Source organism: Haemaphysalis longicornis, unplaced genomic scaffold (genome assembly GCF_048455015.1).
Source record: "Haemaphysalis longicornis isolate Haplotype H1 unplaced genomic scaffold, Haemaphysalis longicornis Haplotype H1 scaffold_7, whole genome shotgun sequence".
Classification (NCBI taxonomy): Eukaryota; Metazoa; Arthropoda; class Arachnida; order Ixodida; family Ixodidae; genus Haemaphysalis; species Haemaphysalis longicornis.
In genome coordinates this window covers 128,427,198-128,447,073 of record NW_027526422.1, presented here as the reverse complement: position 1 = coordinate 128,447,073, position 19,876 = coordinate 128,427,198, and the positions used below count along the sequence as shown (strand labels likewise).

The 19,876-nt window shown below is 45.0% G+C and overlaps 1 protein-coding gene across 1 annotated transcript in view; it reads left to right on the top strand.

Moving 5' to 3' along the window:
- LOC144146529 (multidrug resistance protein mrp-7-like) overlaps positions 1-19,876 on the top strand; it is an 82,238-nt gene that overhangs the window by 26,579 nt on the left and 35,783 nt on the right. The window contains exons 7-11 of the mRNA XM_077678471.1: positions 5,778-5,954; positions 6,141-6,308; positions 10,293-10,477; positions 14,661-14,736; positions 15,949-16,159. Of these exons, the coding sequence (XP_077534597.1) occupies positions 5,778-5,954; positions 6,141-6,308; positions 10,293-10,477; positions 14,661-14,736; positions 15,949-16,159 (817 nt within the window). The remainder of the gene's footprint in view (positions 1-5,777; positions 5,955-6,140; positions 6,309-10,292; positions 10,478-14,660; positions 14,737-15,948; positions 16,160-19,876) is intronic.

Sequence of the window (19,876 nt, the reverse complement as noted above, 5' to 3'; positions counted from 1 at the left end):
GTCTGTAGAGTTAGAGCTAAAAAACGGGCTATAGCCAGCCAAAAGAGCTTTGTCGCGGCTGGCCTATAGAACTAAAGCCATAGATTTTTCTTTAGCTGGCTACAGTAGCCTGAATAGCTGTGACTCTTTAGACTAAACACACTAGGATGTTCCATAGTCGTCTAAAGGGAATTGTATGGTTTACATTCTTTAGTGCAGGATGCATAAAAACTTCAATAGCTGGCTATAGCCTAATTTATGCACTTTTATGGGTGACCATAGGGACCCATAGGCGGCCATAGCTCACCATACATTTTTGTATAGACGCCCATAAGGCATTTTTCTATGGGTAGGGCTACCTACTAGAAATTGCATATCCGCAGCGTGCATTGCTTATTCACCTGCATTTGATCTTGCCACCACGAAACGTCGAAGACAACATTGCCCAAAGTACTCTAAGGCGGATTTTGTGTCCCGAATTTCCCTCGTAACTGTCGTTATCATAACGAGCTGACCCTCAAGCCGAACGGTTATGACATGATTACGGTGTTGAAGGCTTACCCTACCGAGCGCAACAAATACTGCACGTGCCGATTTCCAGTATAACAAGATTGGAAACCGATGAATACATCCTAGCAGCTCTTTAGTGTTTTCCGGTACCTTAAGACGTAAAGAACAAACCGTGGACCCGGAATGGCGCTCCATGAATTGAAGAAAATTACTTTTGCTTTCTTAAATGCAGTTTTACTAACGTATCCGAATATGCGGAAGATATGGCTGTGGGAAGTGTACCGTAAATATCCCTCAGGTGTGAACTTCCTCTATTTTTAACATATACGTGATTAGCATGCGTGTGCGTGTGTGCGTGCGTCCGTGTGCGTGTGCGCGTGTGTGCGTGCGCTTGCGTGTGCATGTGCGTGCATGTGTATGCGTGTGCGTGTGCGCGTGTGTGTGCGTGTGTGTTCGTGCGTGTGGTTGGTGAGTGCATGTGTGCGTGCATGTGTGTGTGCGTGTGTGTGCATGGGTGCGTCCGTGTTTGGCGGCGCACCTGCAGAATTGATTGAAACCGACCAGCATCAGCTCCTCTTCGTACTTACTTTTAAAGAACATAGCATTCTTAGGCTACTTAAACCCAGAAATTTTGGTCTGTCTGTCTGTCTGTCTTGTCTGTCTGTGACTCGATTCAGCCACCTGGCTAAAGTGAAAATAAATCTGCGCAGCACTTTTATACAAGTATACTCATAGCCAAATCTAAACGTCTAAGTCCGGTTTTAATGTTCATACTTGTCAATATTGTTGAACAAGAACAAGACATTACGCAAATTAAAGGCAGGGAATGAATACATCAGTCATCTTTGCAGTGCTCCTTTATTAAAAATCGACGGATGCTTGGTTTTTGTGAAATGAAATACTACATCCACTGCACCTCCTGGCGGCATTTTAAGAAATCAAATGGCAATGGCAATAAAAGGTTCCACTAGATAGGTTCCACGCTCTCGTTGTAACGCACGTGGAGTAGGGCAGCGGGGTTCAATAAACGATGCAGCAGGGCGCTTCGATTCACGCGTTCGCCGTAATTGTGGAAACACTTGCTCAGACCGAGAAATACACGTCATAGCGTACGCCCCTACAAGGTGATATCCAGTGATTATAACTAAAAAAATTGAAGAAGCTCGTAATTATAGCACAAATATGAAGCAAAGGTCATTGCAGCATCGAAGAAGAAGCAAATCAGCTGCCATCGTCGACTTAAACCTTCGTGATGGTCGTCAGGATTCGTGCAGCTTCGATAAATTCAAGTCTTACACGTTAGTGTGAGCTTCCTTCATACTTGTGAACCATCTTTCTTTTAAGAAGAGGGCAGACCTAAGAAAATCCAAATTAAATTTAGCTAGCGAAGATCACCAGCTCCACTGTTTCCTCAGTCTTAGCATCTCAACTGGCGGTGAGCGCGACCACGGGCGGCACTGCGAAGTGCGTCTCCATGACGCCAGATTACGGATTATCGCATTTGTGTCTGCCTCCCTCAGGCTCGCCTTTTCTGCACTCACAAATATCAGAGGAGGTGGAAACAACTGGTTTGTGGATGAACGGTTATAGCGCTGTGCCCTGTATACGAGAACAGCCTCCAAGCTTCAATCCAGCACGTCATTGGTATCGCGCTCAATTGCTCAGCTTTTGCTCAATAAACCTCCATACTGGTTAGAAGCCCGAACTCTACCTACATTTTCTGCGGCCAAGGTGCTTCTCGGCATACTCCCATGCCATGACAGCGTAAAGTGATGTGCTACAGTACTTTCGGGCGTTCAGCCAGGTAACGAAAACTGTTTTACAATCTCCTGACATACGATTATTGGGAATCATAATGCCTTCTGCCAAAGCCCACAACCCCGAATGACTGGAATTTGTTTTCATCTTGCATTTTGGCTGCTGTCGGTTATTAGCAGCTGGCTGTTCCCTTTGTTAAAGAGATTGATCGATATGGAAGCTGACGTCTCGCTCCAACTCTTAGCGCTCCTCACAGGGCCAGCTTCTGAAAGAATGGGGTGACGCCTGCAATGTTTCCTAATAAGGAGCGGTATCAAAAACTGCACTTTAAATCACGCCTTGCGCGAGTGTATGCGATTTTAAGTCTTTTATTGTGATAAAAATTTCCGCACCCGCAAAATCTGGTGCGGACAAACATCAGAAGTCCACCGAGCGCAAAGAAACAGCAGATCAAGCGAGCCCGAAGAAAGCAGACGGCAAATACGAGAAACCCGACGGAGATGCGCTTCGCAGTGCCGTCAGTGGTCGCGCTCACCGCCAGTTGAAATGCTAAGACTGAGGAAACTGCGGATTTGGTGGTCTTCACTAGCTAAAGTTAATTTGGATTTTGTTAGGTCTGCCTACTTCTTAAAAAAAGATGGTTCAACGTGCAAGACTTGAATTTAGCGAGGCTGCACGCATCCGCACGACCATCACGAAGGTTTAAGTCGAATATTGATGCAGATTTACTACTTCTTCGATGCTGCAACTACTTTTGCTCCATATGTTTGCTATAAGTATGATATTCTTCAATTTTCTTAAAAGTTATAATAACTGCACATCACCTCAGAGTGGCGTACGCTATGACGTGTGTTGTGTTTCGCGGTCTGAGGAAGTGTTGCCAGAATTACGGCGAACGCTCGAGTTTTTTTTTTTTGGCCGATCTTGGCCAATCTCCCTAAGTGCTTGGCTTGACAAACGTGCGCCGGGGACGCTGGGCGGTCGCCGCGAGGCGCGCATACACGAGCGCTCGTCATTTTCTAGATTTTTAAAACCGCCCGGCGGTCGTCGCAATCTTGGCCAGTCTCCTTATGTAGGTATGGTTGGATTAACAAACTTGCTCACATGACGTTGGGCGGTCACGGCGAGGCACGCGCACATGAGCGATAGCCACCTTATTGTTTTTTTTTTAACTGCCGGGAGGTCGCTGCAAGACCCGCCCTCACGTGCGCGCGCTCGGCAATATTGTGGTATTTTTAATTGCGGACACGAAAAATTACGATTTGTTTAACAGCTTCGCTATAAAAGAGGCCAAGCTTTCTACCGGCAAACTCAGTTAGATCACAGTGCACAATCAACCCTCCTAAAGTCAAAACTGCAAACTGACAAAGTTCGAAGCCAACAGCCACGCTACGAACCTAAAGGAAATGGTGAGCGCGAAAATGAGATAATAGCACGATCTGATAGGCGCCGGTTTCAAAATGCGAGAGACAGAGGTTCGATGCCAACCGCACGGGAAGCGCTTTTTAAGACGAAAGCTTTGTATTCCCGGGTACACCAAGATTTCGATGACGTCATATCCGTCACGGAAATGACGCCAGCAGAACGAACACAGGAGAAACGACAGAAAAAGGTTCATTGACGCAGGGGGTGCTGCCGTCTAGGAGAGGTGAAGCGAAGTAGTGCGTTATAATGCTAACAAGCGTCGACAGCTGGGGTAAGCTGCGTCGTAGCGACACCGATTGGCGAATGGCGCGAACGCCGACAGATTTGATGTTAGGAAAAACGCCAGCGGGTAGCAGAACGCGTTCTCGCACGTGCAAGGTTCAAGCTACAAATTCTAACTCTCGCGTTCCACAAGCTGAGCTCGTCGCAACGCAGACGTCTGCCGTGCGCGCCAGGGAGCAGGACCGAAGTGGTCGCAACTTTCCTGAAGCGACCCGCTAGCAGGACGTCCCTTGCCAAGCACACCGACAAGACAGCCGCCATCCCACATATACTTCTTTCGGTGCAGATTTCGCTGCATATTTCGCTTTCGTGCTTTACCGATTGTTATGGCAGAGAAATACGCCACAGTTTTGTTTCTAATTGGCTGCACATGTTGTTATTCCCGCCACTCTTAACCCCGTACACCTCGGAAATTTGTGGTGGCCCAGTGGTTAGGTTGCCAATTTAACGGTGTAAAGGTTCCGGGGTGGACTCCCGGGACCTCCCTAACCACATTTGTTTAGGCGCGCACTCCTAACCCCTGCTCGTGGGCTCTTTTCCTGCTCTCTACTTTCCCTCCCATTTCTTGGCCTAGCGATTTCCCCGTTCCACTTAGCCGATGATTAAAGCCCTCTGCTAACGATCCGCGCGGACCGAGCTCGAGCTTAGCCAGCTCCCCAATGTAAGAAAACGGCGTCATGGTGTCGATATAAAATGATGGCCAGCCTCCTCGTTCATATTTTGTGCTTACTAGAACCACGTACGTTAATTATCCAATTTCGCCACTACATCTCTGTCATTGTGGTATCATTGGGAGGAACAATTTTTAGGATACAGCTTGTTATGGCAAGTGTTACGTACGTTTTTTACGTGCGAAGAAACCTCGCGCCAAAGTTACACACTCACTTATTGGGAACTACCTATTCCTTAGAAGCAAATGAAACTCGGCGTAAAAATAGAGTCGCCCTAGCGGCACGCTCTGCTGTACTTTTGTAGACAGTTTCCACAAAACAAGAGTTACAGCCGTATTCTGTAACCATACGCCTCCCGTAGATTACCCTGTGTTGGCCGCAGAGAATTCTGTGACGTTTGCTTCTTCTCTGTGGCAAGTAAATGAAGTAGTTGTGGCAAGTAAATGAAGCTCGTAGTAATGATGTAGTCGCTTTTGCGGCCAGTTGTCTTGTAATTCTGTTTGGTAAAATTTTCATATAACGCGTCAAAGCCGTTTTATGTTGATAATGCGGAACAAACTTGGCTTTGCTGGAAGGCTGCTTGCAAACATGAAGAAAGGAGCTCCAGCCATACAAAGCTTTGCTTTAAAAGTCGATAGAAAACACGTCGCGTTCTGCGAAATAAATACAATACAGGCGTTGGTCCAGGACAGTTGGCCGAGGGAAAGGAACACGCGCTTGCGTTACATTTCAGACTAACACAACTGAGGTCGAGAATATAGAAAAGCCTGTTCATTGATAGCGCAGTCGTAAGCCTGTCAAGACGAGCAGACAGGGTGCACAACGTAGTTCAAAAACGGGTGTAGACACACAACTAGTGCTTAAGTAACTCGTCCATACCCCATCTCGCCGGCAGCACTTTCAGTCAAATCAATGAAGCAGCGGTAGACTTTAATTCTACTTAAGGCAGTAGACTTTAGACTATTACTCCGCCAAAGCGACGCTGCGACTTTGCCTCACAGCGAGAAAGCATTCGCAACTTGACGCTGCGTCCACCGACCCATTAATTAAAGTGCGGAGGTCATCTCAAAAGTGCCCGCCAAATGTTGATGGTGGAGCGTGCAGATTATAGTTTCACAGCTCCGCATATTTGTTCACGTGTTTCTGTTGCAGGGAAGAATTGGGATTGTGTCGCAAACGGCTCAGGTGTTGAACATGACCGTAAGAGACAACATAACATTCGGGAGGCCTTTCGATGGTGAACTGTACAGAAAAGTGCTGGAAGCTTGCCAGTTGGTACGAGACATCGACGGATTTCCGGCCGGCGACCTCACAGAAGCCGGGGACAAGGTGAGGCGAACAAACAAACAATAACGAATTGAAATCCTCCAAAGAGGGTTCGCAATGCAGTCCTTCGCCAATTACTGACCGAATTTTCCGAGTGTAAGAAAGTTTAGTGTGTACCCAAGAAAGATTATAGATTTTAAAGCTTGTTGTATTTCCCCCCAGTAAGCCGACAATGCGCGTTCGTTGTAGGGCGAAATGCTGAGCGGCGGCCAAAAGCAGCGGGTGGCACTTGCCCGAGCTGTTTACTCACGCAGCGACATTTACCTCCTGGACGATCCGACGAGTGCGCAGGACCCTCGGGTGGCCCGTTGCATCCTTGAGCGAGTGGTGGGGCCAAAGGGAGTCCTCTCCGGAAAGGTGAATTGTTCTTTAGCACAACGTGAAGATATTGCTTGTTGTGCAGCGTATTTTTTAAAGATGCGAGAAGTCACGTTAAAATAATATTTGATTTCCTCACTAGGCCCGTATTAATTACCACACAACCATTTCGAGTATATAGAAGCGCTAAATTTTGTCATATGTGTTGGATTACTAGTCACGCCAGCAACGATAACGTAACAATAGAATGCTGTATAGAGGGAAGCATTGGCATTCGACTAGCCAAATGTGTATCCGGTTCCACGAAGAAGGATGTCGTAAAATATAAGTAAATTTAGTGAATAATTACATGGTTTGTCGAGAGTACTTGCAATATGAGCTGTAAGGTCCGAACTGCTGTTGATTTTTTTGAACCCTTGTACATTTCAAGAATCTGTGTGTGAAGTTTATTTTGAAATATTTCTTAGGAACGAACTATTAATTATGCAGTAACACGTGGTAAAGCAATCGCTTGTTTTTAAATGGCTGAAAACGAAGGTTTCAAACCACATTAAAGCTATCTAACAACACACATAGAGGCCCATCCTCGACCACGAGTCAACGATGGATTGATCGAACCTTTTGACGGCAATTAGTGATCAGTTGATCATAGCAGTTGCACTCTAATTTAGTTCTGATCTATTGGTTGATATATGTTTTTAACTTATGGAAGTGAGGGAGTTGGCTGGTCGTTTTTACAAAACGTCGTTTATTACAAATCGCGGCTATGTGCAACTATCGGAGACTTTTATTTGCGTTGCAGAGGTAATCACCGCTTGTGCGACTTAACAGCGTATTTGACAGACCTTGCCGCGTAGACAAACCCCATGAGCTCGTCTTTCTCTCGCTATAATAGAAGAATCGCAAAAGAAATCAAACGTGTTGGTCGGTTAAAAACAATGTAGACCATACCAAAATATCCTTGTGTTATAAAGGAATGCATAGAACTGACCTAGCATCGATGTTACGTTAAAGCGTTTTGAAATAAAAAAAAACGCGGCTCTTTTTAGCGTTGGCAGATAAGGTTAGGGAAGGCAGTTAGCGTTGAAACATCTACACCAACGCCACTAAGGCCGAACAGCGTAGTCTTAGTGGTGGCTCAAGAGAATATTATCTTTTCCAGAACGTACCCGTAGATGGCGCAATTGGAAGTGAGTCTAGGCGGCCAGGTTTCTCAAACACGCGACGAAACACGGGTTCTTGAAATCGTCATCATCAAACTCTCTTTTGCGTCAGTTCACTGTTCGCTCCCCTACTATGACGAATGGCATTGGCAAATCCGCCGTGTTAGGCGTTTGCTTAGGTTTAACGTTTTGAAGCCCTAACATTAACCTTATCGAGTTAACAAGCAACGACAGCATGATTACATGTCAAGCGGCAGGTACCGCTTGACAACGTTATAACTCAAAGCGTACCGTTAGGCTTAACGTCAGGCTGGTGCCTAGTCGCGCCGCGCTCTTTACGCTGTACCGAGAGCAACTCGGCTGACCCCCTGACAACGGTAAAGCGTACTTAAGGCTTCATCTTACATACGCCAAATTACAGGACGTGATGTACAAGTGTTTTCAGAATAAAAACCTTGCTCGTTGTTGCAGGATTAATAATGCAGCTGTAGCACTCTCTGCGAAGGCAAAATCTGTAGCTAAAGTACGCGGTGAAAGAGGTAAGCAGAGTGGAGGGAGTGCTGTTTTCACAAATGTGCCATTTAGCCAACGCGAACATGCAATACTACGGTCCTACTTCAGCACCGACTTTGATGGACCCGCAGTGCTGTTTTTGTCTAGAGTGTTCGGTTGAATGATTAGAGTGCACAGAGAATATTTCTAAAGTCCAGACATTCCCCAGTTATGAGGAACAAGTCTGGCTGAGAGCGCACAATCTACAGAAATGAAAAAAAAAACCTAACCTGGCTTAAAGGGACACCGAACATATTTGCAAACATTGTGGAATTACTGGCGCAAGTTGATGTGTGGAGCCCCTACGCAATGTTTCGACCACTCTCGGGGCGTTTACCCTACTTTATTTGGTACTAAAACCAATGCGAAAGTGCTGTCTTTCTCTCTGCATCCTCCTTGCCATTTTGCTATGACGTTTCATGTGATGCCTACTCTAGCAAGCTTGGCTTGACTGCGCGGCTCGCCCACCCTCCGAGTCAGTCGACCGGCGGCCGGCGGGTCCTCGCACTTCGTTTGCTCAGTTAAACCTAAGCCACGACAAAATTCTCGCCTGGAAGAATGAGGCTTTAATTTATTAGCTTGTAGACTGTATCAAGCTCAGTGAAGCCTATAAGGTTAAAGTAGCTCCAAACAAGCGCACGTGCGGCGTTTCGCTGACTGGTGGGCAAGTAGAAAATCTAAATCCACTTAGAGACGGGACATACGGGGAGAACAGTCCGCGAAGTTAATAATATTAATTTATTTATTTATTTATACATACTGCAGCCAAATTGGGCTATCGCTGGAGTGGATTGGTACATAGAATGCAAAACACTTTTCTGCACAGAATAAGACATAAAAAAACACAACACATTTAAATTCACTCATTCATAAAGTTTAGACATAATAGATAATAAGTACAGCAAGACGTACAGCAAGATAATATGTACTAAGGAAATAAATAAACTTAAGCTTTTATTGGAAAGTGTAAAATGAAGGTACGAGAAGTACTTTTTTGTGCTGGCTGAACTAGCACAGTGGTCAGCAGAACGACCAAACATTTGCGATCGCGTTTCCTGCCTAAGGAACGTAGCCGCTAGTGAAAAGATTTATTTATTTTTATTTAGACAATACTGCAGGCTAGGATTAGGCCCAAGCAGGAGTGGTAAAGTGATTACATAATATATCCGCCAAAAGTAATTATACAATCTCGAAGAAACATCAACAAAAATGACAGACAGAATACTGCTACACATGAAAAAGCTGCTCAATTGATGCATGCCGATTCGGCGAAGTAAAGACAGTGGCAGGGAGAATATTCCATTCAGATATTGTTCGCGGGAAAAATGAATATTTATAGGCGTTTGTGCGCACGAACACGGGGGGATATTCGTGAGGATTTGAGGGAGGCTTACTGCACGAACGTTATTCAATAAATCCTCGCCTAGTCTGCTGGGAATGATGAAACTAAAAAAAAAATAAACAGACTATACGATATATACCATATCGTATAGTCTGTTTAGGCTGTCGCAATTATCAAGTTCGTATCCCCGAGAGTACTTTTTAAAAGAGATGTTTTTGTACTTGAGTAATGTTTTCTATGCTGGTTCACTATTTTCCGCTGCAACGTTTATTGCTTCAAGAGCGAGCTGGCAGACTGCGTGCAGATTGACCCTGCCGCTGGCTCTCGTTGGCGTGGTGTCGACATACGCACCAACTGCACTAACCTGGTGCGAACACGCCTCTTGCGACCCAGGGACGAGCCTAGCAAGCTTCAAACGTGGCGGCAAAGCGCCTCGCAGTTGAGCGTCAACGATGAAGGGGAAGGCGTTCATCCACTGCGCATGGCTCAGCTAGTGAACGTCAAGATTCTAAGCAGTGCGGGCATGTTTATCTCACGCATTATACAGTTGAAAGCATGGCAGAGGCGCGGTGTTCCTATTCCTGAGATATCGAGAATTCCAACGAACGATTATGTGGAATGCCTAGCATGTTGTACAAAACGGAAACCGAAAATTATTTCATGTTCCAATCACATCGCAACTCGAATACGCGTCACTGCTTGTAGTTGTTGCGGCTGCCGCACATGTCGAATGGTATATTTTTCTTTTTTCGCGCTTTATAATGTAAATACTGCTTTATCGACCGGATAAACTATGAAATGTGTGTTTATATGAGCCATTCTATGCAATGCGAGCAAAAACAGAAGCTGACCAAATTCACTTCGGTCCCTTTAACCACGGGTAACTTCATTGCAGCCAAGCCACGTGTGTTGTATACTGTTCTAGCTTGAAGAAAGCCATCCACGTGAGCCGTTTCTTCGTTTCAGACGCGCCTACTTGTAACCAACAGCCCCCGGCTACCGTTCTGCGTTGACCGTTGGGTGTTGATGCACAACAAGACAGCTGTAGTGTTCGAGGATCTCAAGGCACTGAAGGAACACCCTGGAGTCCCAAAAACGTTGCTAGAGGACCTGACTGCTCCAAACGAACTTGAAGCAGCAAATGACGGCGGGTACGGTTTTTCTATTTCTGATACCCTCATTACCTTCACTATCACCCTTGAAGCAGCGTCCCGCAATCACTCGAACAGATGGATCAAGCACACATCCACCGAAACCTCGTAAACACAAGTGGCTGAAAACGATTTGCTGTGAACAAAACAACCACCTTCGAGTTATGTTTTTTCGGATGGAACAGAGTATCCTGCTAGCTATCTGATGGCCCATGCTTAGACTACATTGAGCATTTTTACAGGAAGCTCAAACCGATCATTTTCACAGCTTCAAAAACAGAACAGAGGCGAGGGCAAAATATTTTCCTCCGTCTAATTCGCCACTTCTTTCTTGCCTGTCGCTGCGGTCTTTTTTTCTTTTTCGTGTACATAAATATAATTCAAACATATCAATCGCAAACTCGCGCTAATTTTACGCAGAGAAAGCTTTGCGTTTCAACCATGTTTTTTTTTTGTTAGATGAAAGGAATTTGATTTTTTGAAGTAGGCAAAATGTGTACCAAGTAGCTCAACGTGAAGCCTCGCTACCATCGCTTGATATGTCGCTATCTCCATCGTCAGCGGAGTACGCCTTGCGACAAACCAATATTTAGGCAAAAGCTCTTCAACTCGCATTGTAATTCACATATCTAAGCAGAAATGTAGACACAACAGCGTGTAAGTGTTACAGTCATATATTGCTGGGCTCAATTTAAGGAACTCGTGATGATAACTTAGCTCTCAGTGTAGTCAACGGTTTGAGAATTCCCATCAATTGTCAACACATATTCTTCTATAAAAGTAGCATAGCTCCTGAAAATGCCCTTGCATTTTTTATTTATTTGTTTCAACATACTGAAGGCCCTTCAGGGCCCATGCAGAAGTGGTTACAATGAATTCGTTTTCATCTTAAGGATAAAATTGGTATTAAAAAGGCAAGAGACAAGAAAAATGAAAAATACACATGAACAGAAACATGCTATACAGTGTCAACGTTTAGCCCACAAAGAGAAATTATATAAACATTAAATACGCCGCGTTAAAATTCTAGATCTTTCATGGCTCTTACAAAGCTCTCTAATGATGTGCTGCTGACGGCGTCCGCCGGTAGCTTGTTCCACAGTGCCATGGCTGATGGAAATAGAGCGTACTTATTTGTGTTTATATTGCTATTAGGTTGCCTAAAAGTCTTTTTATGAATCGTGCGCGAACAATGCCTGAGGGAAGCTTGGAGGTAGTTATTTCTGGGTATTTTATAATGTTCGTGGAACAAATGATACAGGAACCTGGGTATACCTGGATAAAAGATACCTGGCTATAATTGTACAGTCTGAAGGAGTTGGTAGCTCTGCCCGTTTGCGTAAATCGGAAACACTAGTAAACCGAGAGTAGTTGGAGAAGATAAAACGTAAATCCAAGTTCTGTGCGCGTGCAACTTCGCGTGCTAAATATTTTTGGCGGGGGTTCCGTATTATGTCCGCATACTCTGGAGTTGGCTTAATCAGAGACTTATAAGCTTTAAATTTAACAACGAAGCGGCGCCTGGCATAGGCGCCTTCTCAAGAAGTTTAGTTTACCTAGCACTTTACTACATATATTGTCTACGTATATTGTACACATACTGTATTTATACATGGCTTTCCCAGGATAAATTACAAGAAAAGGCGACAGCCCAACATTTTACGTGGCCAACCTGTACCACCTCAGTATCGTCACTTCTATATTGGAAATTTAAATGAGTTTTCTTATTGGCGAAACTGATGTTTTGGTTTTGGCTCAACGTTTTGGTTTTGTTTAGTTTCACACCCCAGTGTTTTCACCATGCCTGAATAGAAGTTAATGATTTTGTAAGTGTTATCTGATCTTCTGAGTTGTTAACTGCTGTATACATCACACAATCATCTGCGAACAGTCTAGTTGTAATAGATGAGTCAACAGCGAGTTAGATTTTGTTGATATAAATTAAAAAGAAAAATAGGACAGGACTGAGCCTTGGGGCACATTAGAAAATACACCCAGAGGCTTCGAGATGTGTTCATTTAAAGCAACGTACTGTTTTCGGTCTTTTAAATAGCACTGAATCCATGACACAACTTTTGTTTCAACTACAATTACATATAATTTTGTTATCAGATCCTGATGGGGAACGACATCTTACGCTTTAGAAAAATCTAGAGATATTGCATCTAATAGTCCTCTTAAGTTCAGCAGATAGTAAGTTCAACAAGTTGGGTAACTGTCTACAGACCCGCTCTAAAACAGCAAAGAACGCTGAAGCAAGTTAGTCTCCAGACAGCTAAGACATCACTATTGCAGGGGGCTGTTTTACCTCAGTCGGTACCATACATAGAATGACACTATTGAAAAAATAAGCGAAGAGCCAGCAAGAAAAAGCACGCAGTTTAACCGATAATGTTTTAGCTAACAATTTACTTTCTATAAAATGATTGACATCTTAGACGGGCACAAAACTGCTACAAGTAAATTCAATCAGCCACCCGCTTTCCAGCCAGTACACCGAATAAAGCAGGCGCACTTGGAACACACGAAACATAGCGAGTCAACCTCAGAACTTGCACTTCACTGCCCCTACCGAGAAGAATGTCCTCCCGGGAGCGAGCGTTGTCGTCTTCAGTTATGCTGCTTGTACGCAAAGCTAAAGCCCCTAGAGTAATCGCTGCTTTTTATTTACACATCTAGGTAGTGTAACCGGAAGCGAACGTGCTCTGCTCTTGCTAACTTCTGACAACGTACCGGCACGGTCGAGAATCGGCAAAGCAAAAGCCCAAACTCCAAAGCATTGACTAGCATACGCCGCTGTTTTCGAAGCCGCAATCTAAGAAGGTCTGTCAAAACACGCGTTGTGACCAGCCGGTTTCTACGCTGGCAAAGCTATAATTGTAGGAAGTTTGAGTGAGCTAACGAATCAGAAGTTTGGTAAGTTGCACACTGAAAGTCATTACAATTGAGTCTCTTACAGTCAGAAATGCTTCGAACATCGTTTACCTGCAAAAAATTTAAGTAAATAAAAATCATTGATCAATTAAGCATAGAAAACCTAAATCAAAACCAGAATCGCGAACATGGCCTCCTGAGCTTTGCTTGTTATTCACATTTCGGTGACAGGGCTATCCTGCGGTTTTTAACGGCGAAGCTGTTTAGCAGTTCGTTGACTCCAGCGTTTCACAAAAGTAAGTACAACAGCTCAAAAAAAAGGAACCACCGGCACCCGGAGCATTCGAATCTGTGTCGGGTAGTTACACAGATTTTGAGTCAGTCGTCTTGCTAATTCGGCAACGACCATGAGTTAGCTCCCGAGAGTCAAACGGCTTATTCACACGGCTGTGGCTGTGGGGAGAGAAATCACGCTACCTGCTGTACGCAGCACACGTAATAGTGTACACGTTGCACCTGTGGGCGCATAGTTTAAGTGGCCGCGTTCCGTTCGTTCGTTTTTTTCGATTTGCTGCTTCTTCGCCGCTATTGGAGCGAAGGCCGCTGCGGCAGCGAAGAAGCAAATCGGCTGTAATCGTGGGCTTAAACTGTCGCGATGGTTCTCAAGATAGCGCACAGCTTCGCTGGCTTCACGTCTTGCGCGTTAGCATGAACCTCCTTCATTTTTTTTTGTTATTGCTGTAGTGCGCAGTTGATCTAAATCGTAGTTTAAGTGGCACTTGGCGATACCTTGGTGTACTGTGTTATGCTAGACAAGAATTATTGACTGAGTAGTATGCGCATGCGAATTGTGATCCTGTCGGATAAGTTTAGCGAAATGTTTATTATCCCCGAGTAAGCACCACACAAAAACCGCACCGCGAAGTCGTCTGTTTTTGATTGATTGATTGTAGGGTTTAACACGCCGACGCAACGCAGGCGATGAGGCGCGCCGTAGTGGAGGGCTCCGGATTAATTTTGACCATCTGGGGATCTTTAACGTGCGCCGAAATCTCGTACACACGGGCGTTTTTGCTTTTCGCCTCCATCAGAAAAGCGGCCGCCGCGGCCGGGAATCGAACCCGCGACCTTGTGCTCAGCAGCGCAACGCCTTAGCCACTGAGCCACCGCGGCGGGTGTCTGTTTTTGGGTTCTTCGTTATCTCCTGCATGAGAAAACGCGCTCAATAAATTAAGCGAAATTTAGTATTAATAATAACCGACCGAGTTCCATTACGAGAAAATTATATTTGACGTCCATATTTTTTCAGGTGCACCAAGGAAGAATTTACGAAAGAACAAGAACAATTCAGGGTCGTCAAAGACGAAGGAATGTCACGGGGAAAGGTAAATGAATAAGCTCTTTCGGCACCCATAGGATAAGCTTTTCGAAATGGTACCGGTACCACTGTACACCTTCTTTAGATATCTATACATTCAACTTGGTCCAATGACAATTCGGATGGCTGATTTCTATAAACCTGTCCGGGGATCTGGGCCGTCGCTTCTTTGGCCTCGTGGATTTGTTATGCGTTGTGCCAGTGCTGCATTTCTGAAATGCGTTTCTTCGCGAATGAATGATGCGCATTGCACTTGTCTAAAATTACTTAGGGGGGTGCCTCTGGACCATTTAAATAATGCATTTCTTTTATTTATGTAATGCAGCGTGCTGATTAATTTACCACGACAAGGGAATCCCAAAATCAAAATAAGCAACACAGAGGAAAAGATGCCCAATACGAATAATACAAATAAAGGCTGCAAAAAGACTCTACAAGCATACAGTATTATTGTCTTTCGTGTCATGATTTGACTGCTGGCTACAGGTGATGGTAATAACTGGATCAACGCACTAACACTCGGATAGAGTATGGGTGTTTATAGTAGAGTACTGCGGGGACTCCGTGAATCGTAGATAGCCACTCCATCCGTATATTTAATGTACAATTTTTGTTGTGCGACAAACGAAACATTGTTTTAAGACATCTGAGATAGCCGGAGATTTGTACCGTGCTAGCGTAGAAATTATAAACTGATGTAACGAGAAACCGTACGCCCTACACTCCTCATTCAATCATTAATGCGATGCTTCAGTGTCCTTGCTGGTGCCGTTCTATGCCAATACTTCCTGAAAGAAAGTCAACTTTCTCTGACGATGATTATGAATGATCGTTGGTGAAGTGAAAAAAAAACGCTTTTCGTGGCCGCGATTGAATCTTGGCGCTCCGCGTTACGAAAGCAGCGTCAACATGGTCGAAGCGAACGCCAACCAGCAGGTAACGACTCGCTCCGTACAGCCCAGACCCTAACGTTAGGCCTGCGGAGTGAACACCCGGGAGTTGCTGTGCGTATTCTAGGAATGTGGCGCGTAGCTCCAGAGTAGCACATACTCACAGGGTGGGATTGGTCAACCAAAGAATACATCACGAGTGAGCTTCGCGTTCAACCATTGTCGTCATTAGGCGGAGGGGTGCATGATTTTTTCTCTGTGCTTTTTAAAACATCAAGAATAGACATTATCAATTATATCCGCACTGCCTTGTTTTCGCATTCTTCCAGGGTACTCCACAGGTCGTCCTGGCATACTTTGAGTACTCCGGCATCAATGCAGCGTTGGCACTACTTTGCTTCATCGTGAGTGCTGTGCTGGTCGCCGGCCAGCTACTGTGCGTCAAGGCCTGGGCATTGACGATGACCAGCACAGGCGCCGACTCCAGTACCTCCAGCGCCAACATGATTGGCTTGCTGGCTATTTTCTGCATAGGAGATGGTGAGTGCACTAGATCCTCTAGACACGTGCGCGACAAGTTATACATTTTGTCACATAAAATGCGCAACAGTAAGTTTCATCTGAAAACGACAATTCATGCTGCTAAATAGGGGAAGATACGGAGCCTAACGCATCGAGTAGCGTCATAATAAACAGGGTAAACAGCATTATGATAAAAAGGTTACACAGCGTCATGATAACCAGCGTCATCAGGCGATATAATACGGAGGAAATTATAGTTGTACTTCTTACCGGACAAACTCCCCGAACCGATTGTGGCGGGCTTAAGATGCGTCACATAAGACGAATGCATACAAATTCATTGCAACTAATTCCTGATGCTGAGAACACATTCTCTGTATTACCACGTGTGGGGAAATGTGAACGACGCGTAGCCTTGCTACAAAAAGACAAGAAATTAATTGACGCGGTTGCACAGTATCCACGTTAACTTACATTCTTTACAAGAAAGCCGACTGTCAGTGGTATTGTATATTATTTGCGAGTAAAACATGGTTCAGGAGTGTCATTGTTGTCACCATCGAAAAGCCCCAAGCGCGCCATCTTGCTACATAGAATTTGGCTGCGGTCGTATGGTGACACGGCTCCGAAAATAGGAGTCGTTATGGTAGTAGTATCGAAGTAGTATTGTACCACGTAGTAGTAGTATAGCATATTATATATTATATATTATATAGTAGTATTATATAGTATTATATAGTAGTATTATATAGTAGTAGTATACCACGGGCCCTGGTCGTTCGCACTGGATGAAAATTACGCAATCTAACGTGATGTCAAAAGTATGGCCTTCGGGCATCTGCCCTGTGCAGGTGTCCTATTCGTATTAGATAATCATCGCTTTTAAAGTGGGAAACATGAAACAGTCTGAACGAAATAAAATAAACTACAAAATAAAAAGGGAAAATGTTTTAATGCAGCATGGTATACCACGCCAATATCTCCTATTGCGAGGACCTGTAAACTGACGAATGAGCCAGTTTTTCGTAACGCGTCGGTGTTCTGTTGGGTGTTTGGTTTTAAAAAAAACATTTCGCTAGACGTCTTCTAATGAGTAAATCATAAAATTCTTAAATATTGGCCCTATTTTGAGAACGAAGACGAAGCACCGAACAATGGAAGTGAAACGTAACGCGTATGTCGTCGATGTGAGGTCACAATTCGTCATTAAACGTGCAAAGGGAATCGCAGAGAGCGTGATCCGAATACAGTGACAAAAGATGGCTAAAGAAGGAGTTGTGTACAGATAAGACTTTCAAGGTATCAATGTACAGACATCCTGCACCGGACAGAGGCCTCTGTGATCTAATCCTGCTACTAGAACTACCTGCAGCGCACACTTGGCATCGGTAAATGATTGGCGATTTCTCAACCATTAATTCAACTTCGTGCAGCGTACCGTACCAGCGGTCTACGGGGCTGGCACTAATGCAAGGCATCAGACAGCCGTGATGAATGCTTCGGTTCCTGATTTTTTTCAAGCGAAGCTCGTATTGGTTGACTCATGTCGCTGTCTGTGTTGGCATCGTGCGCTAGAGCTACCTCCTTACCCCTTCTCCTCCCTCCTCAGCGGCAACTGGCGGCGGGGAAACCCCAGCGGCCCCGTTTCCCGAGGCTCACACAGCACTTAGTCCGCATTTTTAATGGAGAAAGAGAAAATAAAAATGACAAAATATTAGAATAATGCAGCATCTGTCATTAAAGCAGCGTCTGTCATTATCTGAGACAGGGTAATTAACAAAGAAAATTAAACGTGTTAAGAAAACCCTAATTACAAAACATATAATTAGAAAACTTCAAACACCCGCCGTCAGGCTGCCGCCACATGCTTCGCGACAAAGACTACAGATGGCGCCTCGCGAACGACCACATAGGCAAACACATTCCAACGCAGTCGTCTGTGCCAGCTGACCCGCAGAAAATGGTTGGGTTCGAAGTGGTCGAGAGTCGGGGTGTGGTGGGTCATTCGAACTAAAAAAGAATTCACAAGGTATTGGTTTGCCGTTTCAAAGGTTGGGCAAGCTTCGCATGAGCCCTTGTTCTCGTTAATGAAAAAGTTCGTGTTTTATCATCTACAAACTGATTGGTCCACTACAATATGAGCGTATAATTTTTTGCAGTGGCACCACTTAATGATTACTGTTTGTTCATTCCGGCTTTTGTTGTCATGACATTACACTGGATGTCTTTTTGTGGCGGTGCCTGCGGCTTGACTCATGTCGTGATAATCATGGCTGTTGGTCTCTCGGGAATAGAGCTGATACGTAAATTTAATGCTACCAACAGGGGTAGTGATGCGTCTGGCATCTTTCATAGTATAAATGACAGCCCGTACCACCATAATATAGATAATGGCGCTAATATAGAAAATGGCAACCATGACCTCAGCGGGCCTATACAAAAACCACACAGCTGCAGTGACATAATTAGAAAGGGCTACTCGGCTAATTGGTTGGATTTCATTGCTTGAATGGTGAAAAACACAAGGTGATAAGAGTCAACACCGAAACACCCGTTATGTGTGTTTACGTATCTTCTCTTGCTGCGCAGTTCAAACAATGCCGCCGCATAGTTATATCACCGCCCAAGCGTCCAAGAAAACGTTCCTTCGAAACTTACATCAGTGTATTCGACGGCCGGTTCATAGGCCAAAAAGTGACCACTTAGTGAACAACCTTTACTGTAGCCAATGTGTTGTGCTTAGCCCGTAGCCTGACAATCTAGGACCGTTTAAATGGGTTGTACTGCAGTTGGGCGCACAACAACCAGGCAAATCGAAAGCGTAAAACTCCTTGCGTTCCCTACAAAAGTGTGCAGCTCGAATCGAGCTGCCTCATTACACCAATTCAAAAATCAAATACATACAAGACAACGGCCATGAAACATTACCTGAACCCTTTAACTGTGTGAAGAAGGTTGACTCGCGAAGCTGGACGCAGCTCACGGAGTGGACAAAACAAAACACGTTTCTTATTCTTTTCTGTTGAGCGTGCTTCCTAGCCAATCAGCTGAATGAAACCTAAAAGGACTCAAATTTTATTCTATCGGACAAACATAGGGCTGTCTGTTTTCCTTCCGCGTTATTGGCATCTTACTGTCTGTTGAACCCACCAGCCCAATACGCTCGACCCCTGAGGACACCGGACAGGCCGCATTGGGTCATTTGACGTTCACGTTTAAACCTCCCGCCAGCACAACGGACGTGATCATTGAGTGCATGGAACCTATAGCTGCACGTGCACGCCCCAATATCCTTCCGCACCCAATCCTGCACGCATAAACAGGCAACTAGTTATATCCGCATGCTTAGACCTCAAAGACACCTGCGAAAATGTCGCTTTGAAACCTTCCACATTGAACAAGAAATAGCGGGTTACAGCGGCGTTCCAAGAGGGCAAGTGGCTTTTCATCCGTGAAGGATTCGCAGCTACTCGATGAGCTGGAATCACCGGCGGAAAGGGCGGCAGCAGCGTCATTTCGTTGTTTTCGTGTCTGTTCGCACTTCTGTTCGGGCCACGGAGCAATAACAAGACAGGAGGTGAAACGGGGCTCCTTAGCGCGGCCAGATAACGTCACAAGCCCTCGTCATAGGTTAAGCTAGTGGCATCTGCTGCAGGAGAAACTGCGCGGCCGCCGCTATCGGCATTTGACTGCGCAACCACGGAATGGATTGCGGCCGCTTATCATTTCGTTCAT